The sequence below is a fragment of the Triticum urartu genome, chromosome 1A, assembly GCF_056163025.1.
Source record: "Triticum urartu cultivar PI428250 chromosome 1A, HENAU_Tu73, whole genome shotgun sequence".
Classification (NCBI taxonomy): Eukaryota; Viridiplantae; Streptophyta; class Magnoliopsida; order Poales; family Poaceae; genus Triticum; species Triticum urartu.
Genome location: NC_141873.1, coordinates 480866748 through 480892946, shown reverse-complemented (window position 1 = coordinate 480892946; position 26199 = coordinate 480866748). Strand labels below are relative to the sequence as shown.

Sequence of the window (26199 nt, the reverse complement as noted above, 5' to 3'; positions counted from 1 at the left end):
CGGGATCTACATGTGAAGCAGAGTACATGGCAGCCTCGGAGGCAGCACACGAAGCAGTCTGGGTGAAGGAGTTCATTACCGACCTAGGAGTCATACCCAATGCGTCGGGCCCGATGACTCTCTTCTGTGACAACACTGGAGCTATTGCCCTTGCCAAAGAGCCCAGGTTTCACAGGAAGACCAGGCATATCAAGCGTCGCTTCAACTCCATTCGTGAAAGTGTTCAAAATGGAGACATAGAGATTTGTAAAGTACATACGGACCTGAATGTAGCAGATCCGTTGACTAAACCTCTCCCTAGAGCAAAACATGATCAACACCAGAATTCCATGGGTGTTCGATTCATCACAATGTAACTAGATGATTGACTCTAGTGCAAGTGGGAGACTGTTGGAAATATGCCCTAGAGGCAATAATAAAATGATTATTATATTTCCTTGTTCATGATAATTGTCTATTGTTCATGCTCTAATTGTATTATCCGGAAATCGTAAGACATGTGTGAATACATAGACCACAATGAGTCCCTAATGAGCCTCTAGTTGACTAGCTCGTTGATCAACAGATAGTCATGGTTTCCTGGCTATGGACATAAGGATGTCATTGATAACGGGATCACATCATTAGGAGAATGATGTGATGGACAAAACCCAATCCTAAACATAGCACAAGATCGTATAGTTCGTTTGCTAAAGTTTTTCCAATGTCAAGTATCTTTTCCTTAGACCATGAGATCGTGTAACTCCCGGATACCGTAGGAGTGCTTTGGGTATACCAAACGTCACAACGTAACTGGGTGACTATAAAGGTGTACTACGGGTATCTCCGAAAGTGTCTGTTGGGTTGACACGGATCAAGACTGGGATTTGTACTCCGTATGACGGAGAGGTATCTCTGGGCCCACTCGGTAATGCATCATCATAATGAGCTCAAAGTGACCAAGTGTCTGGTCACGGGATCATGCATTACGGTACGAGTAAAGTGACTTTCCGGTAACGAGATTGAACGAGGTATTGGGATGCCGACGATCGAATCTCGGGTAAGTAACGTACCGATTGACAAAGGGAATTGTATACGGGGTTGCTTGAATCCTCGACATCGTGGTTCATCCGATGAGATTATCGAGGAGCATGTGGGAGCCAACATGGGTATCCAGATCCCGCTGTTGGTTATTGACCGGAGAGCCGTCTCGGTCATGTCTACATGTCTCCCGAACCCGTAGGGTCTACACACTTAAGGTTCGGTGATGCTAGGGTTGTAGAGATATGAATATGCAGTAACCCGAAAGTTGTTCGGAGTCCCGGATGAGATCCTGGACGTCACAAGGAGTTCCGGAATGGTCCGGAGGTGAAGAATTATATATAAAAAGTGCAGTTTTGGCCATCGGGATAGTTTCGGGGGTCACCAGTATTGTACCGGGACCACCGGAAGGGTCCCGGGGGTCCACCGGGTGGGGCCACCCATCCCGGAGGGCCCCATGGGCCAAAGTGGGGAGGGGAACCAGCCCATAGTGGGCTGGTGCGCCCCCTAGGCCCATCCCATGCGCCTAGGGTTGGGAACCCTAGGGGGGGGGGCGCCCCACCTGGCTTGGGGGGCACTCCACCCCTTGGCCGCCGCCCCCCCTAGGAGTTTCCATCTCCTAGGGTCGGCGCCCCCCTAGGGGGCCTATATAAAGGGGGGGAGGGAGGGGCAGCCGCACCCTTGTGTCTTGGCGCCTCCCTCTCCCCTGCTACACCTCTCCCTCTCGCAGTCTAACGGCGAAGCCCTGCTGCGGTGATGCCCTGCATCCACCACCACGCTGTCGTGCTGCTGGATCTTCATCAACCTCTCCTCCCCCCTTGCTGGATCAAGAAGGAGGAGACGTCACACTGACCGTACGTGTGTTGAACATGGAGGTGCCGTCCGTTCGGCGCTAGATCTCCGGTGATTTGGATCACGTCGAGTACGACTTCCTCATCCCCGTTCTTTGAACGCTTCCGCGCGTGATCTACAAAGGTATGTAGATGCAATCCGATCACTCGTTGCTAGATGAACTCATAGATGGATCTTGGTGAAACCGTAGGAAAATTTTTGTTTTCTGCAACGTTCCCCAACAAATACCCATAACCCTTGTACTTCATTCCCGATTGGTAACCTCAAATCTATTGGTACTAGGAACTCATGATGATGTTATGATCACTTATATGGCTATTTACCCCGATCCCCCATTCTTCTAACGTGAATCGAATGCGAATGAGTATGTGAGGAGGTGAAAAAAGAACTTACGGCCATTGCCGAAGTGCGGGAGGTGATGATACCGATGCCAATGAAGGGGCCGGAGTCCGCCTTGTTGTTCTTCAATCTGCTGAAAGCCGCTGCCGCCGTCAGTGGGAGTGGAGAGAGAGGGGAGAGAGAGCGGTGAGGGGGCAGTGAGTGAGAGTGGAGAGAGAGGGGAGAGGCAGCGATGAGGGGCCGGTGAGGGTAATAACTGTTAGCGCTTCGGGAAGCAATATGGCTTCTCGAGCGTGGCTCCTCGCATGGAGGCCCCACCGCCCACATGCATCGCACGAGTCTGGTTTTGGAGAAACTGTCGATTCCAGCGTTCCCAGCGAGGCAGGCTCAGATGTGCTTTGAGTTTCGTGCTATGCATGCAACCAAACGGGCCATAATTTTCCCGTGCAGGTTTAGTTGGCCTATATGCAGGCAACCAAACACGTCCTAAATCAGCAGACAGCAGGGCGACGACACTAATTTTTTTAAAAAGGTATGACTAGGTCTCAGTCGACTGTCTCTGTCAAGTGGCATAACATATAATGGAGAAAAAGAAAAAACTGAAAAGAAAATTTTGCACGAATATTAACATAAGATCTAACGGGTATAGCATCGAATGAGATTTAGCAAGACTAAAAAAAGCAGGGCTACGGCACGACGATAGCGACAGCGTCATTGTCCAGAGCACTCAGACGTGACGATAACGGGGCTCGCACCGGACAAACAACGGCCATGGCGGCAGTACCGTCCAAGCAATTTCCGCTAGTTAATTACACTCCACTCCACGGTCCACTTTGCGCACTGTACTCTGACCGGCCAGAGTCCCTCGCCCCCTTGGTCGCGTCGCCCCTCTCTACCGCCAGGCCGGCCGTCCGCCCACCTCGACTTCGCCTCCTCCGCTCCGGCGAGCCGTCGAACGGCGCAAGGTTCGATCCCCCAAATCAAATCCATCTCAGTGCGATTTCCATGTTCCCGCGATTACCTTTGTCTGCTTCGCTCTTCGATCTCTCGCAGGTTGTTGGGACCAGCCACATAATCTCAGATGGCTGAATCCTTTGTGCTCAACACCGGTGCAAGGATCCCATCAGTTGGCCTCGGCACGGCGACGGGGAAGGCCGAACCCGGCGTCGTACGGGACGCCGTCTACGCCGCCGTCAAGGTCACTTCTAAGCAGAATCTGTACAGCTTTTCTGCTGAACCACATCTAAGATGGATGATCTGTTGAATTCAAAATTAAGTTTCTTCACAAGTAGGAGTACTACCCATGTGCTACTCATTTTGTGTGGTTTAAAATGCTACCAAAGCCTGTCGTTGTTTCGATTTTGAAATACCAAAATGTACTCTTCTGTCCAGTACTGAAATTTTGATGTTTTGACAATACAGGCTGGATATCGGCATATCGACTGTGCTCCAGCGTACCGCAATGAGAAGGAGGTAATTAGTAATTACTTGAGCAGTAGCAGTCAATCAGATTTGATAGATGCCCCTTAGATGTGCTTGCTGTGGATTTTTATTCTTTTTACCAAATTAAATTAACTGGTCTGTACTCACTGAAAACATATGTGGTTCTAGATTTTACTGTAATAAAAATGGTTTGCTTGCACAGGAAATGTACATAATTCTTGTGCCCGAACCAATTGTCGATCAAGCGCACTATCTGTACTGCTGTGTTTTGTCTGTAAGACAAGGAACATGGTTCTTCTCTTTGTTCAAAAAATATGGATAATTACCAAATCAAAATATCAAATAAAGTGCCAAAAATTCTGAAAACATTCTCCCCTGTACATGTGGGAAGGAATTATGAACCTGCAAAATTGATGGAAAAATATTTAGACATGTGGTCTGCTTAAAGAGAAGGCCACACTGTGACTCTTGATATCATTCCTGCATTCATATGTTGTCTGAACTCATGTAGTACTACAAAATTTATCCCTCCTCTACTCTTGTTGATTTTTATCAAAAGCTATGTTATGTTCTGTCACTAAGCTAACTGAATTGAAATATATGCCTTCTCACCTTTTATAGATTGGTCTCAGTCTCAAGAAATTATTTGATGAAGGCGTGGTTAAGCGTGAACATCTATTTATCACTTCTAAGTTGTGGTTAGGCTTCATGTTTTCAACCTCAGCTGCATCATTGATAAAGAAGCAGCTTATGTAATTTGCAGTGCTGCGTTTTCAAAAGATCTTTTAAATTTTGCAGGTCTGGTAACCAAGCCCCAGAAGATGTGCCGGAGGGCATTGACACCACTCTTGAAGATTTGCAGCTGGACTACTTAGACCTTTTCCTTGTAAATTTCTATGCATAATTGTCCATCTCTTATAGTGTATATAATGAAATTCCCTTCGCTCACATAATACTAAAAGTAGATGTATTATGCTTATCGTGCAGTCTGAGAAACATTTTCAGCATGAATGTTTTTTTGTATTTGGTAGTAAAAACAATACTAAAATATTTTGTTTTCCGAAAAGGAGGTTGAAACCCCCGGCCTAGCTTTCACTGAACTATGAAGTGTGTTCTCAAGCTCATCGTGGGAGAAATTGATTTTAACCGTGTGTATATGTGCCCAAGTTGTTTTGTTGATGATGTCCTATATTTTGCAGATCCATGCTCCACTTCGTTCGAAGAAAGGTGCCACCCCAGCCCCTGAAAACTTTCTTCCTGTTGACATTCCTGCTACTTGGGGAGCAATGGAGAAGTTATATGCCTCTGGCAAGGCCCGTGCGATCGGTGTGAGTAACTTTTCTTGTAAGAGGATGGAGGATTTGCTTGCCATTGCAAGTGTACCTCCAGCAGTCAACCAGGTTGAGTGCCATCCAGGTTGGCAGCAAATGAAACTCAGGGAACTTTGCCAGTCAAAGGGTGTTCATCTTTCTGTAAGTTTTAAACATCGCCAGTATAGCGGCGATTTCCCCTCGTTTTCAGTAACCTTGGTAGCTACTTTCTTGAAAATTACTCCACTTCTCTTGTTTGTTGTTCACAATTTTTTACTTTTGCTTTTGCAGGCATATTCACCCTTAGGAAAACATGGATCACCTGGATCCATGGGTCCAAGCTTTCTTAGCAATCCCATTGTCATCTCTGTTGCGGAGAAGTTAAACAAAACTCCTGCGCAGGTTGCCCTACGCTGGGGTCTTCAAATGGGCCAGAGTGTACTCCCGAAAAGCACCAATGAAACAAGAATAAAGGAGAACTTAAGCATATTTGACTGGTCTATCCCTGAAGATTTGATGGCGAATTTCTCTGAAATTCAGCAGGCATCTCTCAATTCCATCCTTGTTATTTTGCTCCGTTGAAACAGAATTTTATCCGCATTATGATGTCTAATAATTTGCACATTCTCCCATCGGAGAAATGCAGTGCATGACAGCTTTACCTTCCTATATTTGTTATCTGATATTGTTTTGTCTTGCTAAATGCAGGTTAAGGTGCTAAGAGCTGAATTTGTGGTTCACCCCCAAGGTATTTTCAAAACCGTGGAGGATTTTTGGGATGGTGAAATCTGAAGCGTATGAAGTGCTGCACAGAAGGCATTGCATTCCAGCATGAAACCGTAGTCGTCGTCTGATTTTGTATTTGCATGTAGATGCTTCTTGTAGAGAAGAAACTGAAAGCATATTGGCTAGATCATCTGTCTTCCTCTGTAATTTTTACTGGTTTACTATGATTATCGGATCCCTTTATCCGGGAATATCTCATTTTCAAGTGTCAATACAGGCCGCTTCGTGATACCGAAGCTCATGGAATCTATAGTTGAGCCATGATGTCCCCTGGTTTACTCCATTTTCCACGTTTTACAATACTAGTAAATAGATACAATAAGAAAAAAAAAACTAATTTGGTACTGTAGTTATTGATGAAATATTCTACAAACTTGGGTCAAACTTTACATTGTTTGGCTTCAAGCAAAATTTATACGCCTTATTTTCAAACACCGAGGGAGTAGAAAATAGTTCTGGTCTGATCATTTCTTTTTCGTTAGTGCTGTTAAGAATTGAAAACAATTGATATTCTGGCAGCTACCAGAAAATGGTGGTACATCTCTAAAGGCATCTCCAACGTGAATCCTCAAATTGGCCCCAAATATCCGGACTGGACGGTAATTAGACTTTTAGCGCTCCAACAAGGATCACCAAATGGGGCCAGACCGGCCCGGGTGTTTGAAATCCCACAGACCAACTTCAAACCGAGGAGATCTGGGTGAGTCCAGGCGTCCGCCATGGGAGAAATATGGGAGAAATTCCCATGGCAAATTTAGGAAAATTATGTAGGGTTGAAATGAAATTAGGAAAAAAATGTTTTCTCTAGAAGTCATGGGAGAAATTTTTGTGGTGTTTACATGGCAATAATGGGAATGATGGTATCAGAAAAACATGGCAGTTATGGAGGGAAATGTGAATTGTTACATGGAAAATTTAGTATTTTTTGTGTTCTAAATCATGGCAAAATTAAAGAATGCTGTAATGGTCAGATGGCAAATGTAGGACTTTTTGTACTGCTCACATGGCATATTTTGGAAAATGTTTGTATTGCTCTTGCTCACATGAAAAATTAGTGGGTATTTTTTGTTCTGCACATACAAAAAATCAATAATATAATAACAAGCATGACAACTTACGTAAAAAAGTAATCAATCCAGGGGAAAAGGGACAGCTCTCTCTCTCTCTCTCATGAGAAGCTCTCTAGTCATGGAGAAACAAATATGAGGACACAAGGGGCCTGTTTGGTTGCAGTTTGCAATAGTAGTTGCATTGCATGTCCATCTCTAGCCAGTTTGGTTGCTGAAAAACAGCCTCATATGCAGCAGATGCAACCTGTTTGGTTGCCTGTATCACATCGAGAGGCACTTGTCCCCCTGCTGTTTGGTTGCCCGCATTTGTGCTTAGGGTGTGAGTAGATGCAAACTTCAGCCGTTTGATTGCAAACAACGTTTGTGTTCTGCTCATCTCATTCAAATGTGGTGGCCTTACCACCACACATGAACAGCACAACAACAACATCACAATATCTAAGATCAAACAAAGCAAGCAATGTAATGACAACAAACTTAACACAACAAACTACTTAATTAGATAGCATAAGTCTAGATTAAGAGCAGGGGCATCCTCCTTCCCTGCTGTGCCAGGGTGCTGCTCCTGGCCAAAATATGAACAAGTTCCCAGCACAAGTCTCGTCACACACCCTAAAAGTTCTCCACTAACACCTGACTTAACTTAACTGCATAGCATGCTCGATGCCACCAAGCTAGTTGTGCCTGCTGCAACGATACCTGCACATCACCAACGAGTCGTGGTTGTAGATCTAAACCTTCAGTCCGAGTTCGGAGATGCGCACAACGACGAGGTCGTCGGGGACGATGCGGTGGCGACGGCAGAAGTAGTTCCACCCCCGGTCAAGCACCATGTGGCCCTCAAAGTTCTGGACCTGCACTCAGAACACGCGCCGCTTGTTGGCTGAGAGCCTGACCACGCGCAGGAGTCGCTTGATGACCAGCCAGGTGTTCATTACCTCCACGAACTTGGGAAGGACGACGAGCATGGCGAGGTCCTCGTTGTCCTTGATCTGCTGGTAGAATCTCATTGGCTCCCTGGCTCCCTCCTCGTGGCCCTGCCATGGAGATCGTCCCCTTGAACGAGGACACGCTCATGAAGGCGATCCTGCCAGGCAGGTCCACCGTCCTGAGCCACCTGTTCATGGGGATGAAATCCTCGGCGCGCTCAGCTCCGGCCACGACCTGAGCTCCTCCACCCGCCACATCCCAATCAGTCTTCAGTATCTTGTCAGGCAACATGACAAGTATTAGTATCAAGAAAGCAAGCAAGCAAATGCCACTAATAAGTGGCACTGATCAGTGGACTTGCCCAACAGCAAGTGCCACTGATTAGTGATGAATACTAGAATGCCCAACAGCAAGTGCCACTGATCAGTGGCATTTGCCCAACAACAAATCAGTGGCATGTGCTCATGGACAAATGGCAATGATCAGTGGCACTTGGTGTTGGGCAAGAGCACTAATCTACTTGTTGTAGTGCAAATGGCACTGATCAATGACACTAATCAGTGACTTGCCCAATAACAAGTGCCATTGAGAAGTGCCATTTTTCCCAACAGCAAGTGCCATTGATAAGTGGCATTTGCCTATCAATGACACTTGTTGTTGGACAAGTCACTGATCAGTGCCATCTTCTTTGCTGCAACTGGCACTGATCACTGAACTATCCTAAACAAGGAAACATCTAAAAATAGCAACAGCAAGTGCCAATAGCATCAATGTGCAGTCATGCAGATTTGGGACCATCCTAAAATGGTCCTACTACATGCACGTATAACATCCACTCATGGCACAAACCCTAGCTTCAACATGCAACATGAAACAATGACATGATCCTAACATGAACATGCCATCAGTCAACATGATTCTAGCATTCATCACTCAACATGAACATGATTCTAGTATGAACACAGCTACTAGCATGTAGCACAAATCTAGCATGTAGTAGGACTCGGACTAGCATGATTCTAGGATTCTAGCATGTAACACAGCTACTAGTATTCTAGCATGAACACAAGCACTAGCACACGCACTGTACAAAACAAAAACAGATCAATCCGGCGGAGCAGAGGACGAGCCGGCCCCGGCGACGGCCTGCGGCATCGGCCCCGTGTTGAACGCCACGCCGGAGGTCGAGAAGGACGGCACGCCGACCGGAGAAAACCCTTGGACGGGGATCAAGAAAACCCCCGAGCCCAATGGCGTCCCAAGAAGGGGCGGCTCTGTCGACGGCGCCGGCGCCGAGCCCAGAACAACGAGGTCCGGAATCAGCGGCGGAGCAGGAGCGGCCGGCACCGCATTGGCCGGCCTCGTGGAGGCCGACAGCAGATGGGGGACGGCGCCCGCAGCGCCGAGGCCAGGTCGCGGCCCGAGTTCTGGAGCCCGGCCAGCCAACGCTCCTGGATGCTGACGATGCGCTGGTCGACCGGGGTCAGAGGGCGGCGTGGCGGCGGGCGTGGCGGAGCCATCGGAGCAGAGGAGAGGAGAGGGAGGGGCGGTGCGGGAGAGAGAGGGAGCGATGGGAACAGTGCGCCTGGGCGGTGACAGGAGAGTGGGGGGCGAGTAATGAGACGTCGCCTCCATCTCCCGCACTACCTGAGACGTGCAACTGCCCCGCACGCGCGGCCGCGCCTGGTCAGGCTCGCGAGAAACTGTCAATTCAGCAGTTCCCGCCGGGCCAGGCTGCGGGCTGCTTTGAGGTTCGTGTGGGCCTCAAATCGCATGCAGCCCAGCCAACCAAACAGGCCGTGCACATTCCGCACGGACCTGGTTGGGTTGCATGCGGGCAACCAAACAGGCCCAAGCTGATCAACTCACATCAAATGTCGAATATGTGTTCTGGACATGTTGCTTGCAACGGATTATCCTTTTATAAACATATAAAAATCATCATAATCTGTTTCGCAAAATACACACCCTAATTTGGCCTGGTATCGACAGTATTGCACCATAGAATAGGGTGTGGTGCGTGCGTATGTACGAGCGTTTGCGTTTATACTGTGTTCGGAAAAAAGACAGTATTGCATCGTAGAACTCATCATTACAACTTTGTGCTAATAAAACTTGGCACGGGAATATAAAAAAAACAGTTTTGCTAGAGCACATCTAGATGTGCCATAAGTATTGCACATCTAAGTTCTATGTCATTGATCTTACGTCGAGATGCGTGCGGATATTATTTTTTTCCTCTTTATGCTTGACTCACTTACTTTACATGTGCAATAACTAGAGCACATCTAGATGTGCCTTAGACACACCCTATAAAAAACCTAGGCCGGCAGGTCCAGCAAAAAGAACTCCACCGGCCGCTTGATCGCCGCTCTCCGCCTTGTCGCATGCCCGCGTGGATCGATCAGCTTCCACTCCAATCCAATCACAGGTAACCACCCATCATTCGTCTGTTTTTCCGTGAGGATTAATTTCACTATGCATCAGCGCAGTAGTATAATTATTCTCAGCTTGAACTCTGAAGGACCCTCGTGATCCCTCTGTTGTTATCTTCCGTGCCTAAGCATCTTTATACCTGCTTGTTCTTTGATCTCTAGCAGGCTTTTGGAGAGATGGCCGAATCCTTCGTCCTCAACACCGGAGCAAGAATACCGTCAGTTGGCCTCGGCACGGCGAAAACAGAGCCCGGGACCGTCGGGGAGGCCGTCTACGCTGCCATCAAGGTTCTTTAATAGAATCTGTACAGATTTTCTCTGTTAATTGATCCAGATAAGCTTTGTAGATTGTAAGATTTGTTCAATTCAGATTTTAGGCCTGTGTACCTGGGCACTTTCCTGTTGTTTGGCTAAAAAATCGCAAAAATAAAAATGTTATCCGACCTACCGGATTCAAGGTTCTTTAATGGAATCTGTACAGATTTTCTCTGTTAATTGATCCAGATAAGCTTTGTAGATTGTAAGATTTGTTCAATTCAGATTTTAGGCCTGTGTACCTGGGCACTTTCCTGTTGTTTGGCTAAAAAATCGCAAAAATAAAAATGTTATCCGACCTACCGGATTCAAGGTTCTTTAATGGAATCTGTACAGATTTTCTCTGTTAATTGATCCAGATAAGCTTTGTAGATTGTAAGATTTGTTCAATTCAGATTTTAGGCCTGTGTATCTGGGCACTTTCCTGTTGTTTGGCTAAAAAATCGCAAAAATAAAAATGTTATCCGACCTACCGGATTCAAGGTTCTTTAATGGAATCTGTACAGATTTTCTCTGTTAATTGATCCAGATAAGCTTTGTAGATTGTAAGATTTGTTCAATTCAGATTTTAGGCCTGTGTACCTGGGCACTTTCCTGTTGTTTGGCTAAAAAATCGCAAAAATAAAAATGTTATCCGACCTACCGGATTCAAGGTTCTTTAATGGAATCTGTACAGATTTTCTCTGTTAATTGATCCAGATAAGCTTTGTAGATTGTAAGATTTGTTCAATTCAGATTTTAGGCCTGTGTACCTGGGCACTTTCCTGTTGTTTGGCTAAAAAATCGCAAAAATAAAAATGTTATCCGACCTACCGGATTCAAGGTTCTTTAATGGAATCTGTACAGATTTTCTCTGTTAATTGATCCAGATAAGCTTTGTAGATTGTAAGATTTGTTCAATTCAGATTTTAGGCCTGTGTACCTGGGCACTTTCCTGTTGTTTGCCAAAAAAATCGCAAAAATAAAAATGTTATCCGACCTACCGGATTCAAGGTTCTTTAATGGAATCTGTACAGATTTTCTCTGTTAATTGATCCAGATAAGCTTTGTAGATTGTAAGATTTGTTCAATTCAGATTTTAGGCCTGTGTACCTGGGCACTTTCCTGTTGTTTGCCAAAAAAATCGCAAAAATAAAAATGTTATCCAACCTACCGGATTCAAGGTTCTTTAATGGAATCTGTACAGATTTTCTCTGTTAATTGATCCAGATAAGCTTTGTAGATTGTAAGATTTGTTCAATTCAGATTTTAGGCCTGTGTACCTGGGCACTTTCCTGTTGTTTGGCTAAAAAATCGCAAAAATAAAAATGTTATCCGACCTACCGGATTCGAACCAGTGACCTAAGGATTTATCTGCAACGACTACAGTCCTCCGCTCTACCAACTGAGCTAAGGTCGGTTTGTGTCAATCTGCGTGCACCTCGCTTCATAACCTCGCACTTCACCTTCTGAACAACGAGCATCCCATTCTTAAATTCGAATCTTAGTCGGACTTGAAGTGCTCACACGCTACAAATTGTGTGTGATTTAATCTGGAGCGGGGTGTACATACAGCAAGCAACACAATTGGTTATAAGTTCTTTTTCCAGGAAATTGGTTATGAGGTTATCTCTATGGTTCCAAAATTCCATCAGTTTAGCCTACGAACACTTAGTTTTTGGCACTTTTTGCTTCTATTCTCGCTAAATTATACTTTTGCATTCTCTTTCGCCCTTCCTCTTTTCTACCGAAGCTCCGCCACTGGATTTAAGCTCTGGAAAATGCTACTGAAGCGTACCATATAATCTTAAGCTTGAAACATGAAACTATATACTATCTCACCCAAGTCTAACAATTTGATGCACTTACAATGCAGGCTGGATATCGGCATATTGATTGCGCTCCAGCGTACCGCAATGAGAAGGAGGTAATACTTGAGCCATAGCTTTCTATAAGATCAGGAAAATGATAGGCTCATGAAATGTTGGTGGTTAGTCATCAGAGTATGACACTCATGACATCATTATTATTTTTATCTGAAGTAATTTCTGCTACACAAAACTGTCCATCTGTAAGACTGTAACCGTTATGTTTTTTCATATAACCCAGCGAATTCAATCTACACCTTTTATAGATTGGTTTGGCTCTGAAGAAACTGTTTGAGGATTATGTGGTTAAGCGTGAAGATTTGTTTATCTCTTCTAAGTTGTGGTTAGGCTTCATTCCTTTTTACCCTAGTTTCATCATTTGTATGTAATTTGCAGCGCCGTGTTGTCAAAAGATGTTTTGGATTTTGCAGGTCTGGTAATCACGCCCCAGAAGATGTGCCAGAGGGCATTGACACTACTCTTGAAGATTTGCAACTGGAGTACTTAGACCTGTTCCTTGTAAATTTCTATGCTTGATTGTCTATCCATTTAACAGTGAATCTACTGTGATATGCCTGTTCCCCCACGCAGTACCGAAAGTACAAATATGACTCACCTCTAAGCAGCTTCTTTGGCGTAAAAGATTGAGAGGGTCAAACAAAACCTAATAGTATTACATTTACTGAACGATGAAGTGTTGTTTTAACTGAATGAAGTGCATTCCTGAGCTTAGTGTGAAGTAAAAGTTGCTTTAACTGTATGAATGCCTTTTTGAAAAAATATATTGTGCAGATCCACGCTCCAGTCCGAACTAATAAAGGAGCTGTCCGAACCGCTGAAAACTATATTACTCTTGATGTCCCTGCTACATGGGGGGCGATGGAGAAGTTATACGACTCCGGCAAGGCTCGTGCAATCGGCGTGAGCAACTTTTCTTGTAAGAGGATGGAGGATTTGCTTGCCATTGCTAGAGTAACTCCTGCTGTCAACCAGGTTGAGTCCCATCCAGGTTGGCAGCAAATGAAACTCCGCGAACTTTGCGAGTCAAATGGTGTTCATCTTTCTGTAAGTTTCGAACATCACTAATGGACCAGTAGTTTTCCCTCTTCTTCTTCTTCTTTTTCAATAAGATACTGCCAAAGTTTCTTGAAAAACACTTCCCCTGGTTAGTTTACTTTAGGTTCTTCTCTTGAAAATCACTTCTCCCTTGGTTAGTTTACTCTAGGTTGTTCAATAATTTTTTTACTTTCATTTTGGCAGGCATATTCACCCTTAGGTAGGCCTGGATCACCTGCGTTCACGGGTCCAAGCTTTCTTAGCAACCCTATTGTCATCTCTATTGCCGAGAAGTTGCAGAGAAGTCCTGCACAGGTTGCTCTACGCTGGGGCCTTCAAATGGGTCAGAGTGTGCTTCCAAAAAGCATCAATGAAACAAGGATAAAGGAGAACTTTAACATATTGGACTGGTCTATTCCTGAAGATTTGATGTCAAAGTTCTCTGAAATCCCACAGGCATGAATAAACTCCTCTATTTTCCTCCATGCAAAATTGCAAATGGTCCTTCCTATTTTTATTATGTTGGTTATATTGGCTTAGCACACCTTGATGGTAATATGCAATGTTTTGTCCTTCCAAAAAAAATCTTAAAAACATTAATGTTTTGTATCACTATTTTTTTAGAAACATAGTGCGTCAATCTATAGAATTACCTCTGATATTGGCTATTGAGATTGTTTTGGTCCTTTGTATGCAGATTAAGACTCTAAGAGCTGAATTTGTAGTTCACCCGCAAGGTATTTACAAAACCGTGGAGGATTTTTGGGATGGTGAAATCTGAAGTGTATGAAGTTCTGATGAAGGCATAGCATTATTATCATGCTAGCATAAATATCTTGCTTCTTCAGTTCTTCTCATTGGTTGTATGCAGATGGAGATACTTACTTTAAAACTTTTGAGAATAAATGGCTTTTTTTATGGATGTGTGGACCAACGGATGGGAAGGCCGAAAAAATGCCTTCTTTTACTGATGGCTTAAAATAATTGCTCGATCATATATTTTTCTCATGTGCTACCATTTTGATTGTTGTATTCTTCTATTCGCAAATATTGTATTTGTTGGGGAACGTTGCAGAAAACAAAAATTTTCCTACGGTTTCACCAAGATCCATCTATGAGTTCATCTAGCAACGAGTGATCGGATTGCATCTACATACCTTTGTAGATCACACGCGGAAGCGTTCAAAGAACGGGGATGAGGAAGTCGTACTCGACGTGATCCAAATCACCGGAGATCCTAGCGCCGAACGGACGGCACCTCCGTGTTCAACACACGTACGGTCAGCGTGACGTCTCCTCCTTCTTGATCCAGCAAGGAGGGAGGAGAGGTAGATGAAGATCCAGCAGCACGACGGCGTGGTGGTGGATGCAGGAGTCATCGCAGCAGGGCTTCGCCGTTCTACTGCGAGAGGGAGAGGTGTAGCAGGGGACAGGGAGGCGCCAAGAGTCAAGGGTGCGGCTGCCCCTCCCTCCCCCCCTTTATATAGGCTCCCCAAGGGGGGGCGCCGGCCCTAGGAGATGGGATCTCCTAGGGGGGCGGCGGCCAAGGGTGGAGTGGCCCCCAAGGCAAGTGGGGCGCCCCCCCACCCTAGGGTTTCCAACCCTAGGCGCAGGGGGTGGGCCAAGGGGGGCGCACCAGCCCACTATGGGCTGGTTCCCCTCCCCACTTCAGCCCATGGGGCCCTCCGGGATGGGTGGTCCCACCCGGTGGACCCCCGGGACCCATCCGGTGGTCCCGGTACAATACTGGTGACCCCCGAAACTCTTCCGATGGCCGAAACTGCACTTCCTATATATAATTCTTCACCTCCGGACCATTCCGGAACTCCTCGTGACGTCTGGGATCTCATCCGGGACTCCGAACAACTTTCGGGTTACTGCATATTCATATCTCTACAACCCTAGCGTCACCGAACCTTAAGTGTGTAGACCCTACGGGTTCGTGAGACATGTAGACATGACCGAGATGGCTCTCCGGTCAATAACCAACAGCGGGATCTGGATACCCATGTTGGCTCCCACATGCTCCTCGATGATCTCATCGGATGAACCGCGATGTCGAGGATTCAAGCAACCCCGTATACAATTCCCTTTGTCAATCGGTACGTTACTTGCCCGAGATTCGATCGTCGGTATCCCAATACCTCGTTCAATCTCGTTACCGGCAAGTCACTTTACTCGTACCGTAATGCATGATCCCGTGACCAGACACTTGGTCACTTTGAGCTCATTATGATGATGCATTACCGAGTGGGCCAGAGATACCTCTCCGTCATACAGAGTGACAAATTCCAGTCTTGATCCGTGTCAACCCAACAGACACTTTCGGAGATACCCGTAGTATACCTTTATAGTCACCCAATTACGTTGTGACGTTTGGTACACCCAAAGCATTCCTACGGTATCCGGGAGTTACACGATCTCATGGTCTAAGGAAAAGATACTTGACATTGGAAAAACTCTAGCAAACAAACTATATGATCTTTTGCTATGTTTAGGATTGGGTCTTGTCCATCACATCATTCTCCTAATGATGTGATCTCGTTATCAATGACATCCAATGTCCATAGTCTGGAAGCCATGACTATCTGTTGATCAACGAGCTAGTCAACTAGAGGCTTACCAGGGACATATTGGTGTCTATGTATTCACACGTGTATTACAATTTCCGGATAACACAATTATAGCATGAATAAAAGACAATTATCATGAACAAGGAAATATAATAATAATCCTTTTATTATTGCCTCTAGGGCATATTTCCAACAGTCTCCCACTTGCACTAGAGTCAATAATCTAGTTATATTGTGATGAATCGAACACCCATGGAATTCTGGTGTTGATCATGTTTTGCTCTAGGGAGAGGTTTAGTCAACGGATCTGCTACATTCAGGTCCGTATGTACTTTACAAATATCCATGTCTCCATCTTGAACATTTTCACGAATGGAGTTGAAGCGACGCTTGATGTGCCTGGTCTTCTTGTGAAACCTGGGCTCCTTGGCAAGTGCAATAGCTCCAGTGTTGTCACAGAAGAGCTTGATCGGCCCCGACGCATTGGGTATGACTCCTAGGTCGGTGATGAACTCCTTCACCCAGATTGCTTCATGTGCTGCCTTCGAGGCCGCCATGTACTCCGCTTCACATGTAGATCCCGCCATGACGCTCTGCTTGCAACTGCACCAGCTTACTGCCCCACCATTCAAAATATACACGTATCCGGTTTGTGACTTAGAGTCATCCAGATCTGTGTCGAAGCTAGCGTCGACGTAACCCTTTACGACGAGCTCTTCGTCACCTCCATAAACGAGAAACATTTCCTTAGTCCTTTTCAGGTACTTCAGGATATTCTTGACCGCTGTCCAATGTTCCTTGCCGGGATTACTTTGGTACCTACCTACCAAACTTACGGCAAGGTTTACATCAGGTCTGGTACACAGCATGGCATACATAATAGAACCTATGGCTGAGGCATAGGGGATGACACTCATCTCTTCTATATCTTCTGCCGTGGTCGGACATTGAGCTGAGCTCAATCTCACACCTTGCAACACAGGCAAGAACCCCTTCTTAGACTGATCCATATTGAACTTCTTCAATATCTTATCAAGGTATGTGCTTTGTGAAAGACCTATGAGGCGTCTTGATCTATCTCTATAGATCTTGATGCCTAATATATAAGCAGCTTCTCCAAGGTCCTTCATTGAAAAACTCTTATTCAAGTAGGCCTTAATGTTGTCCAAAAGTTCTATATCATTTCCCATCAAAAGTATGTCATCTACATATAATATGAGAAATGCTACAGAGCTCCCACTCACTTTCTTGTAAACGCAGGCTTCTCCATAAGTCTGCATAAACCCAAACGCTTTGATCATCTCATCAAAGCGAATGTTCCAACTCCGAGACGCTTGCACCAGCCCATAAATTGAGCGTTGGAGCTTGCACACCTTGTCAGCATTCTTAGGATCGACAAAACCTTCCGGCTACATCATATACAATTCTTCCTTAAGGAAACCATTAAGAATGCCGTTTTGACGTCCATTTGCCATATCTCATAATCATAGAATGCGGCAATTGCTAACATGATTCGGACGGACTTCAGCTTCGCTACGGGAGAGAAAGTCTCATCGTAGTCAACCCCTTGAACTTGCCGATAACCCTTAGCGACAAGTCGAGCTTTATAGATGGTAACATTACCATCCGCGTCCGTCTTCTTCTTAAAGATCCATTTGTTTTCTATCGCTCGCCGATCATCGGGCAAGTCTGTCAAAGTCCATACTTTGTGTTCATACATGGATCCTATCTCAGATTGCATGGCTTCAAGCCATTTGTTGGAATCTGGGCCCGCCATCGCTTCTTCATAGTTCGAAGGTTCACCGTTGTCTAACAACATGATTTCCAAGACAGGGTTGCCGTACCACTCTGGTGCGGAACGTGACCTTGTGGACCTACGAAGTTCAGTAGCAACTTGATCTGAAGTTTCATGATCATCATCATTAACTTCCTCTCTAGTCGGTGCAGGCACCTCAGGAACATTTTCTTGAGTTGCACCATTTTCCGGTTCAAGAGGTGATACTTCATAAAGTTCTACTTTCCTCCCACTTACTTCTTTCGAGAGAAACTCTTTCTCTAGAAAGGATCCATTCTTGGCAACAAAGATCTTGCCTTCGGATCTGAGGTAGAAGGTATACCCAATAGTTTCTTTAGGGTATCCTATGAAGACGCATTTTTCTGACTTGGGTTCGAGCTTTTCAGGTTGAAGTTTCTTGACATAAGCATCGCATCCCCAAACTTTTAGAAACGACAGCTTAGGTTTCTTCCCAAACCATAATTCATACGGTGTCGTCACAACGGATTTCGACGGAGCCCTATTTAAAGTGAATGCGGCAGTCTCTAAAGCATAGCCCCAAAATGATAGCGGTAAATCGGTAAGAGACATCATAGATCGCACCATATCTAATAGAGTGCGATTACGATGTTCGGACACACCATTACGCTGAGGTGTTCCAGGCGGCGTGAGTTGTGAAACTATTCCACATTTTCTTAAGTGTGTGCCAAATTCATGACTCAAGTATTCTCCTCCACGATCTGATCGCAGGAACTTGATTTTCCTGTCATGTTGATTTTCAACCTCACTCTGAAATTCCTTGAACCTTTCAAAGGTCTCAGACTTGTGTTTCGTTAAGTAGACATACCCATATCTACTCATGTCATCAGTGAGGGTGAGAATATAACGATAACCACCGCGAGCCTCAACACTCATTGGACCGCACACATCAGTATGTATGATTTCCAATAAGTTGGTTGCTCGCTCCATTGTTCCTGAGAACGGAGTCTTGGTCATTTTACCCATGAGGCATGGTTCGCACGTGTCAAATGATTCGTAATCAAGAGACTCTAAAAGTCCATCTGCATGGAGCTTCTTCATGCGTTTGACACCTATGTGACCAAGGCGGCAGTGCCACAAGTATGTGGGACTATCATTATCAACCTTACATCTTTTGGTACTCACACTATGAATATGTGTAGCATTACGCTCGAGATTCATTAAGAATAAACCCTTCACCATCGGAGCATGACCATAAAACATATCTCTCATATAAATAGAACAACCATTATTCTCGGATTTAAATGAGTAGCCATCTCATATTAAACGAGATCCTGATACAATGTTCATGCTCAAACTTGGCACTAAATAACAATTATTGAGGTTCAAAACTAATCCCGTAGGTAAATGTAGAGGTAGCGTGCCGACGGCGATCACATCGACCTTGGAACCATTCCCGACGCGCATCGTCACCTCGTCCTTCGCCAGTCTCCGCTTATTCCGCAGCTCCTGCTTTGAGTTACAAATGTGAGCAACTGCACCGGTATCAAATACCCAGGAGCTACTACGAGTACTGGTAAGGTACACATCAATTACATGTATATCACATATACCTTTCATTTTGCCGGCCTTCTTGTCCGCTAAGTATTTGGGGCAGTTCCGCTTCCAGTTACCACTTTCCTTGCAATAAAAGCACTCAGTCTCGGGCTTGGGTCCATTCTTTGGCTTCTTCCCGGCAACTTGCTTGCCGGGCGTGGCAACTCCCTTGCCGTCCTTCTTGAAGTTCTTCTTACCCTTGCCTTTCTTGAACTTAGTGGTTTTATTCACCATCAACACTTGATGTTCCTTTTTGACTTCTACCTCTGCTGATTTCAGCATTGCAAATACTTCAGGAATGGTCTTTTCCATCCCCTGCATATTGAAGTTCATCACAAAGCTCTTGTAGCTCGGTGGAAGCGACTGAAGGATTCTGTCAATGACCGCGTCATCCGGGAGATTAACTCCCAGCTGAGTCAAGCGGTTATGTAACCCAGACATAGTGAGTATGTGCTCACTGACAGAACTGTTTTCCTCTATCTTACAGCTGAAGAACTTGTCGGAGACTTCATATCTCTCGACCCGGGCATGAGCTTGAAAAACCATTTTCAGCTCTTCGAACATCTCATATGCTCCGTGTCTCTCAAAACGCTTTTGGAGCCCCGGCTCTAAGCTATAAAGCATGCCGCATTGAACGAGGGAGTAATCATCGGTACATGTCTGCCAAGCGTTCATAACGTCTTGTTCTGCAGGGAGAACAGGTGCTTCACCGAGCGGTGCTTGTAGGACATAATCTTTCTTGGCAGCTATGAGGATGATCCTCAGGTTCCGGACCCAGTCCGTATAGTTGCTGCCATCGTCTTTCAGCTTGGTTTTCTCTAGGAACGCGTTGAAGTTGAGGACAACGTTGGCCATTTGATCTACAATACATGTTGTAAAGATTTTAGACTAAGTTCATGATAATTAAGTTCATCTAATCAAATTATTCAATGAACTCCCACTTAGATAGACATCCCTCCAGTCATCTAAGTATAACATGATCCGAGTTAACTAGGCCGTGTCCGATCATCACGTGAGACGGACTAGTCAACATCGGTGAACATCTTCATGTTGATCGTATCTTCTATACGACTCATGCTCGACCTTTCGGTCTTCTGTGTTCCGAGGCCATGTCTGTACATGCTAGGCTCGTCAAGTCAACCTAAGTGTTTGCATGTGTAAATCTGTCTTACACCCGTTGTATGTGAACGTTGGAATCTATCACATCCGATCATCACGTGGTGCTTCGAAACAACGAACTGTCGCAACGGTGCACAGTTAGGGAGAACGCTTTTTTGAAATTATTATGAGGGATCATCTTATTTACTACCGTCGTTCTAAGTAAACAAGATGCAAAAACATGATAAACATCACATGCAATCAAATAATAATAGTGACATGATATGGCCAATATCACATAGCTCCTTTGATCTCCATCTTGGGGCTCCATGATCATCTTGTCACTCGCATGACACCATGATCTCCATCATCATGATCTCCATCATCGTGTCTCCATGATGTTGCTCGCCAACTATTACTTCTACTACTATGGCTAACACGTTTAGCAATAAAGTAAAGTAATTTACATGGCGTTTCTCAATGACACGCATGCCATACAAAAAATAAAGACAACTCCTATGGCTCCTGTCGGTTGTCATACTCATCGACATGCAAGTCGTGATTCCTATTACAAGAACATGATCTCATACATCACATATATATCATTCATCATTCATCACAACTTTGGCCATATCACATCACAGAACACTTGCTGCAAAAACAAGTTAGACGTCCTCTAATTGTTGTTACAAGTTTTATGTGGCTGCAAGAGGGTTCTAGCAAGAACGTTTTCTTACCTACGTTAAAGCCACAACGTGATTTGTCAACTTCTATTTACCCTTCATAAGGACCTTTTTCATCAAATCCGCTCCAACTAAAGTGGGAGAGACAGACACCCGCCAGCCACCTTATGCAACTAGTGCATGTCAGTCGGTGGAACCGGTCTCACGTAAGCGTACGTGTAAGGTTGGTCCGGGCTGCTTCATCCCATAATACCGTTGAAGCAAAATAAGACTAGTAGCGGCAAGAAAGTTGACAACATCTACGCCCACAACAAATTGTGTTCTACTCGTGCAAAAGGAACTACGCATAGACCTAGCTTATGATGCCACTGTTGGGGAACGTTGCAGAAAACAAAAAATTTCCTACGGTTTCACCAAGATCCATCTATGAGTTCATCTAGCAACGAGTGATCGGATTGCATCTACATACCTTTGTAGATCACGCGCGGAAGCGTTCAAAGAACGGGGATGAGGAAGTCGTACTCGACGTGATCCAAATCACCGGAGATCCTAGCGCCGAACGGACGGCACCTCTGTGTTCAACACACGTACGGTCAGCGTGACGTCTCCTCCTTCTTGATCCAGCAAGGGGGAGGAGAGGTAGATGCAGGAGTCACCGCAGCAGGGCTTCGCCGTTCTACTACGAGAGGGAGAGGTGTAGCAGGGGAGAGGGAGGCGCCAAGAGTCAAGGGTGCGGCTGCCCCTCCCTCCTCCCCCCCTTTATATAGGCTCCCCAAGGGGGGCGCCAGCCCTAGGAGATGGGATCTCCTAGGGGGGCGGCGGCCAAGGGTGGAGTGGCCCCCAAGGCAAGTGGGGCGCCCCCCCCCACCCTAGGGTTTCCAACCCTAGGCGCAGGGGGTGGGCTAAGGGGGGCGCACCAGCCCACTATGGGCTGGTTCCCCTTCCCACTTCAGCCCATGGGGCCCTCCGGGATGGGTGGTCCCACCCGGTGGACCCCCGGGACCCATCCGGTGGTCCCGGTACAATACTGGTGACCCCCGAAACTCTTCCGATGGCCGAAACTGCACTTCCTATATATAATTCTTCACCTCCGGACCATTCCGGAACTCCTCGTGACGTCCGGGATCTCATCCGGGACTTCGAACAACTTTCGGGTTACTGCATATTCATATCTCTACAACCCTAGCGTCACCGAATCTTAAGTGTGTAGACCCTACGGGTTCGGGAGACATGTAGACATGACCGAGATGGCTCTCCGGTCAATAACCAACAGCGGGATCTGGATACCCATGTTGGCCCCCACATGCTCCTCGATGATCTCATCGGATGAACCACGATGTCGAGGATTCAAGCAACCCCGTATACAATTCCCTTTGTCAATCGGTACGTTACTTGCCCGAGATTCGATCGTCGGTATCCCAATACCTCATTCAATCTCGTTACCGGCAAGTCACTTTACTCGTACCGTAATGCATGATCCCGTGACCAGACACTTGGTCACTTTGAGCTCATTATGATGATGCATTTGTTGGGGAACGTAGCAGAAATTCAAAATTTTCCTACGTGTCACCAAGATCTATCTATGGAGAGACTAGCAACGAGGGGAAGGAGAGTGCATCTACATACCCTTGTAGATCGCTAAGCGGAAGCGTTCAAGTGAACGGGGTTGATGGAGTCGTACTCGTCGTGATTCAAATCACCGATGACCAAGTGCCGAACGCACGGCACCTCCGCGTTCAACACACGTACAGCCCGGTGACGTCTCCCACGCCTTGATCCAGCAAGGAGAGAGGGAGAGGTTGAGGAAGACTCCATCCAACAGCAGCACAACGGCATGGTGGTGGTGGAGGAGCGTGGCAATCCTGCAGGGCTTCGCCAAGCACCACGGGAGAGGAGAAGAACTTGGGAGAGAGGGAGGGCTGCACCAAAGGCATAAGGGGTGTCTCAAGAGGCCCTCCTACCCTCACTATATATAGGGAGCCCAAGGGGGGGTGCGCCAGCCCTAGGAGATCCAATCTCCTAGGGGGCGGCGGCCAGGGGAGGTTTCCCTCCCCCCCAAGGCACCTAGGAGGTGCCTTCCCTCCTTGGGACTCTTCCTTAGGGTTCCCCTTTCACCCTAGGCGCATGGGCCCTAGGGGAAGTGGCGCCCCAGCCCACTTTGGGCTGGATCCCTTCTTACTTCAGCCCATGGGACCCTCCGGGATAGGTGGCCCCATCCGGTGGGCCCCCGGGACCCTTCCGGTGGTCCCGGTACAATACCGATGACCCCGAAACTTGCCCCGATGGCCGAAATAGGACTTCCTATATATAAATCTTTACCTCCGGACCATTCCGGAACTCCTCGTGACGTCCGGGATCTCATCCGAGACTCCGAACAACATTCGGTAACCACATACAAGCTTCCTTTATAACCCTAGCGTCATCGAACCTTAAGTGTGTAGACCCTACGGGTTCGGGAGACATGCAGACATGACCGAGACGTTCTCCGGTCAATAACCAACAGCGGGATCTGGATACCCATGTTGGCTCCCACATGTTCCACGATGATCTCATCGGATGAACCACGATGTCAAGGACTCAATCAATCCCGTATACAATTCCCTTTGTCTAGCGGTATTGTACTTGCCCGAGATTCGATCGTCGGTATCCCTATACCTTGTTCAATCTCGTTACCGGCAAGTCTCTTTACTCGTTCCGTAACACATCATCCCGTGATCAACTCCTTGGTCACATTGCGCATATGATGATGTCCTACCGAGTGGGCCCAGAGATACCTCTCCGTTTACACGGAGTGACAAATCCCAGTCTCGATTCGTGCCAACCCAACAGACACTTTCGGAGATACCTGTAATGTACCTTTATAGCCACCCAGTTACATTGTGACGTTTGGCACACCCAAAGCACTCCTACGGTATCCGGGAGTTGCACAATCTCATGGTCTAAGGAAATGATACTTGACATTAGAAAAGCTTTAGCATACGAACTACACGATCTTTGTGCTAGGCTTATGATTGGGTCTTTGTCCATCACATCATTCTCCTAATGACGTGATCCCGTTATCAATGACATCCAATGTCCATGGTCAGGAAACCGTAACCATCTATTGATCAATGAGCTAGTCAACTAGAGGCTTACTAGGGACATGGTGTTGTCTATGTATCCACACATGTATCTGAGTTTCCTATCAATACAATTATAGCATGGATAATAAACGATTATCATGAACAAGGAAATATATAATAATAACCAATTTATTATTGCCTCTAGGGCATATTTCCAACAGTCTCCCACTTGCACTAGAGTCAATAATCTAGTTCACATCGCCATGTGATTAACACTCACAGGTCACATCGCCATGTAACCAACATCCAAAGAGTTTACTAGAGTCAATAATCTAGTTCACATCACTATGTGATCAACACTCAATGAGTTCTGGGTTTGATCATGTTGCTTGTGAGAGAGGTTTTAGTCAACGGGTCTGAACCTTTCAGATCCGTGTGTGCTTTACAAATCTCTATGTCATCTCCTAGATGCAGCTACCACGTTTTATTTGGAGCTATTCCAAATAACTGTTCTACTTGGAGTTATTCTAAATTGTTGCTCCATTATACGTATCCGGTATCTCTATCGGAGCTATCCGGATAGGTGTTAAGCTTGCAGCGACATAACCCTTTACGACGAACTCTTTTACCACCTCCATAATCGAGAAAAATTCCTTAGTCCACTAGTTACTAAGGATAACTTTGACCGCTGTACTGTGATCCATTCATGGATCACTCTTGTAACCCTTGACTGACTCATGGCAAGGCACACTTCAGGTGCGGCACACAGCATAGCATACTGTAGAGCCTACGTCTTAAGCATAGGGGACGACCTTCGTCTTTTCTCTTTATTCTGCCGTGGTCGAGCTTTAAGTCTTAACTTCATACCTTATAACTCAGGCAAGAACTCCTTCTTTGACTGATCCATCTTGAACACCTTCAAGACCATGTCAAGGTATGTGCTCATTTGAAAGTACCATTAAGCGTTTTGATCTATCCTTATAGATCTTGATGCTTAATGTTCAAGTAGCTTAATCCAGGCTTTCCATTGAAAACACTTTCCAAATAACCCTATATGCTTTCCAGAAATTCTATGTCATTTCCGATCAACAATATGTTAAAACATATACTCATCAGAAATTCTATAGTGCTCCCACTCACTTCTTTGGAAATACCAGTTTCTCATGAACTTTGTATACACCCAAAATCTTTGATCATCTCATCAAAGCATACATTCCAACTCCGAGATGCTTACTCCAGTCCTCAGAAGGATTGCTGGAGCTTTGCATACTTATTAGCATCTTTCAGGATTGACAAAACCTTCCGGTTGTATCACATACAACCTTTCCTCAAGAAAATCGTCGAGGAAACAATGTTTTGACATCCTATCTGCAAGATTTCATAAATAATGCAGTAATCGCTAATATAATTCCAACAGACTCTTAGCATCGCTACGAGTGAGAAAGTCTCACCGTAGTCAACTCCTTGAACTTGTCGGAAAACATCTTAATGACAAGTCGAGCTTTCTTAACGGTGATACTTACCATCATTGTCCGTCTTCCTTTTAAAATCCATATGTACCTAACAGCCTTACAACCATCAAGTAGTTCTTCCAAAGTCTACACTTTGTTTTCATATATGGATCCTCTCTCGGATTATATGGCCTCGAGCCATTTATCGGAATCCGGGCCCACCATCGCTTCTCCATAGCTCGTAGGTTCAGTGTTGTCTAGCACATGACTTTCAAGACAGGATTACGTACCACTCTGAAGTAGTACGCATCCTTGTCATCCTACGAGGTTTGGTAGTGACTTGATCCAAAGTTTCATGATCACTATCATAAGCTTCCACTTCAATTGGTGTAGGTGCCACAGGAACAACTTCCTGTGCCCTGCCACACACTAGTTGAAGAGACGGTTCAATAACCTCATCAAGTCTCCACCATCCTCCCACTCAATTCTTTCGAGAGAAACTTTTCCTCGAGAAAGGACCCAATTCTAGAAACAATCCCTTATTGCTTTCGGATCTGAGACAGGAGGTATACCCAACTGT

At 45.7% G+C, this 26199-nt stretch overlaps 2 protein-coding genes and 1 non-coding gene across 5 annotated transcripts; 2 read left to right on the top strand and 1 right to left on the bottom strand.

Annotated features, from left to right (window-relative positions):
• Positions 1-2972: 2972 nt before the first annotated feature.
• On the top strand, positions 2973-5948 carry LOC125520464 (aldo-keto reductase family 4 member C10). Of its 2 annotated transcripts, XM_048685390.2 has the most exons (8): positions 2973-3176; positions 3265-3409; positions 3634-3684; positions 4276-4352; positions 4453-4540; positions 4854-5126; positions 5256-5507; positions 5673-5948. In XM_048685390.2, the coding sequence occupies exons 2-8, from the start codon at positions 3293-3295 to the stop codon at positions 5754-5756; spliced, it is 942 nt and encodes a 313-aa protein (XP_048541347.1). In that variant the 5' UTR covers positions 2973-3176; positions 3265-3292; the 3' UTR covers positions 5757-5948. The 2 variants fall into 2 exon arrangements, with proteins under 2 accessions (XP_048541347.1, XP_087382361.1); XM_087526235.1 differs by having other exon boundaries at positions 2996-3409.
• Positions 5949-10043: 4095 nt separating this feature from the next.
• LOC125520447 (NADPH-dependent aldo-keto reductase, chloroplastic-like) lies at positions 10044-14321 on the top strand. Of its 2 annotated transcripts, none has more exons than XM_048685382.2 (8): positions 10044-10181; positions 10351-10473; positions 12356-12406; positions 12614-12690; positions 12779-12866; positions 13140-13412; positions 13608-13859; positions 14101-14321. In XM_048685382.2, the coding sequence occupies exons 2-8, from the start codon at positions 10363-10365 to the stop codon at positions 14182-14184; spliced, it is 936 nt and encodes a 311-aa protein (XP_048541339.1). In that variant the 5' UTR covers positions 10044-10181; positions 10351-10362; the 3' UTR covers positions 14185-14321. The 2 variants fall into 2 exon arrangements, with proteins under 2 accessions (XP_048541339.1, XP_048541335.1); XM_048685378.2 differs by having other exon boundaries at positions 10071-10181; positions 10348-10473.
• TRNAY-GUA (transfer RNA tyrosine (anticodon GUA)) lies at positions 11814-11899 on the bottom strand. Its single transcript is given in 2 exon segments — positions 11814-11849; positions 11863-11899. It is a non-coding gene; the product is annotated as a tRNA-Tyr (tRNA).
• Positions 14322-26199: the final 11878 nt, after the last annotated feature.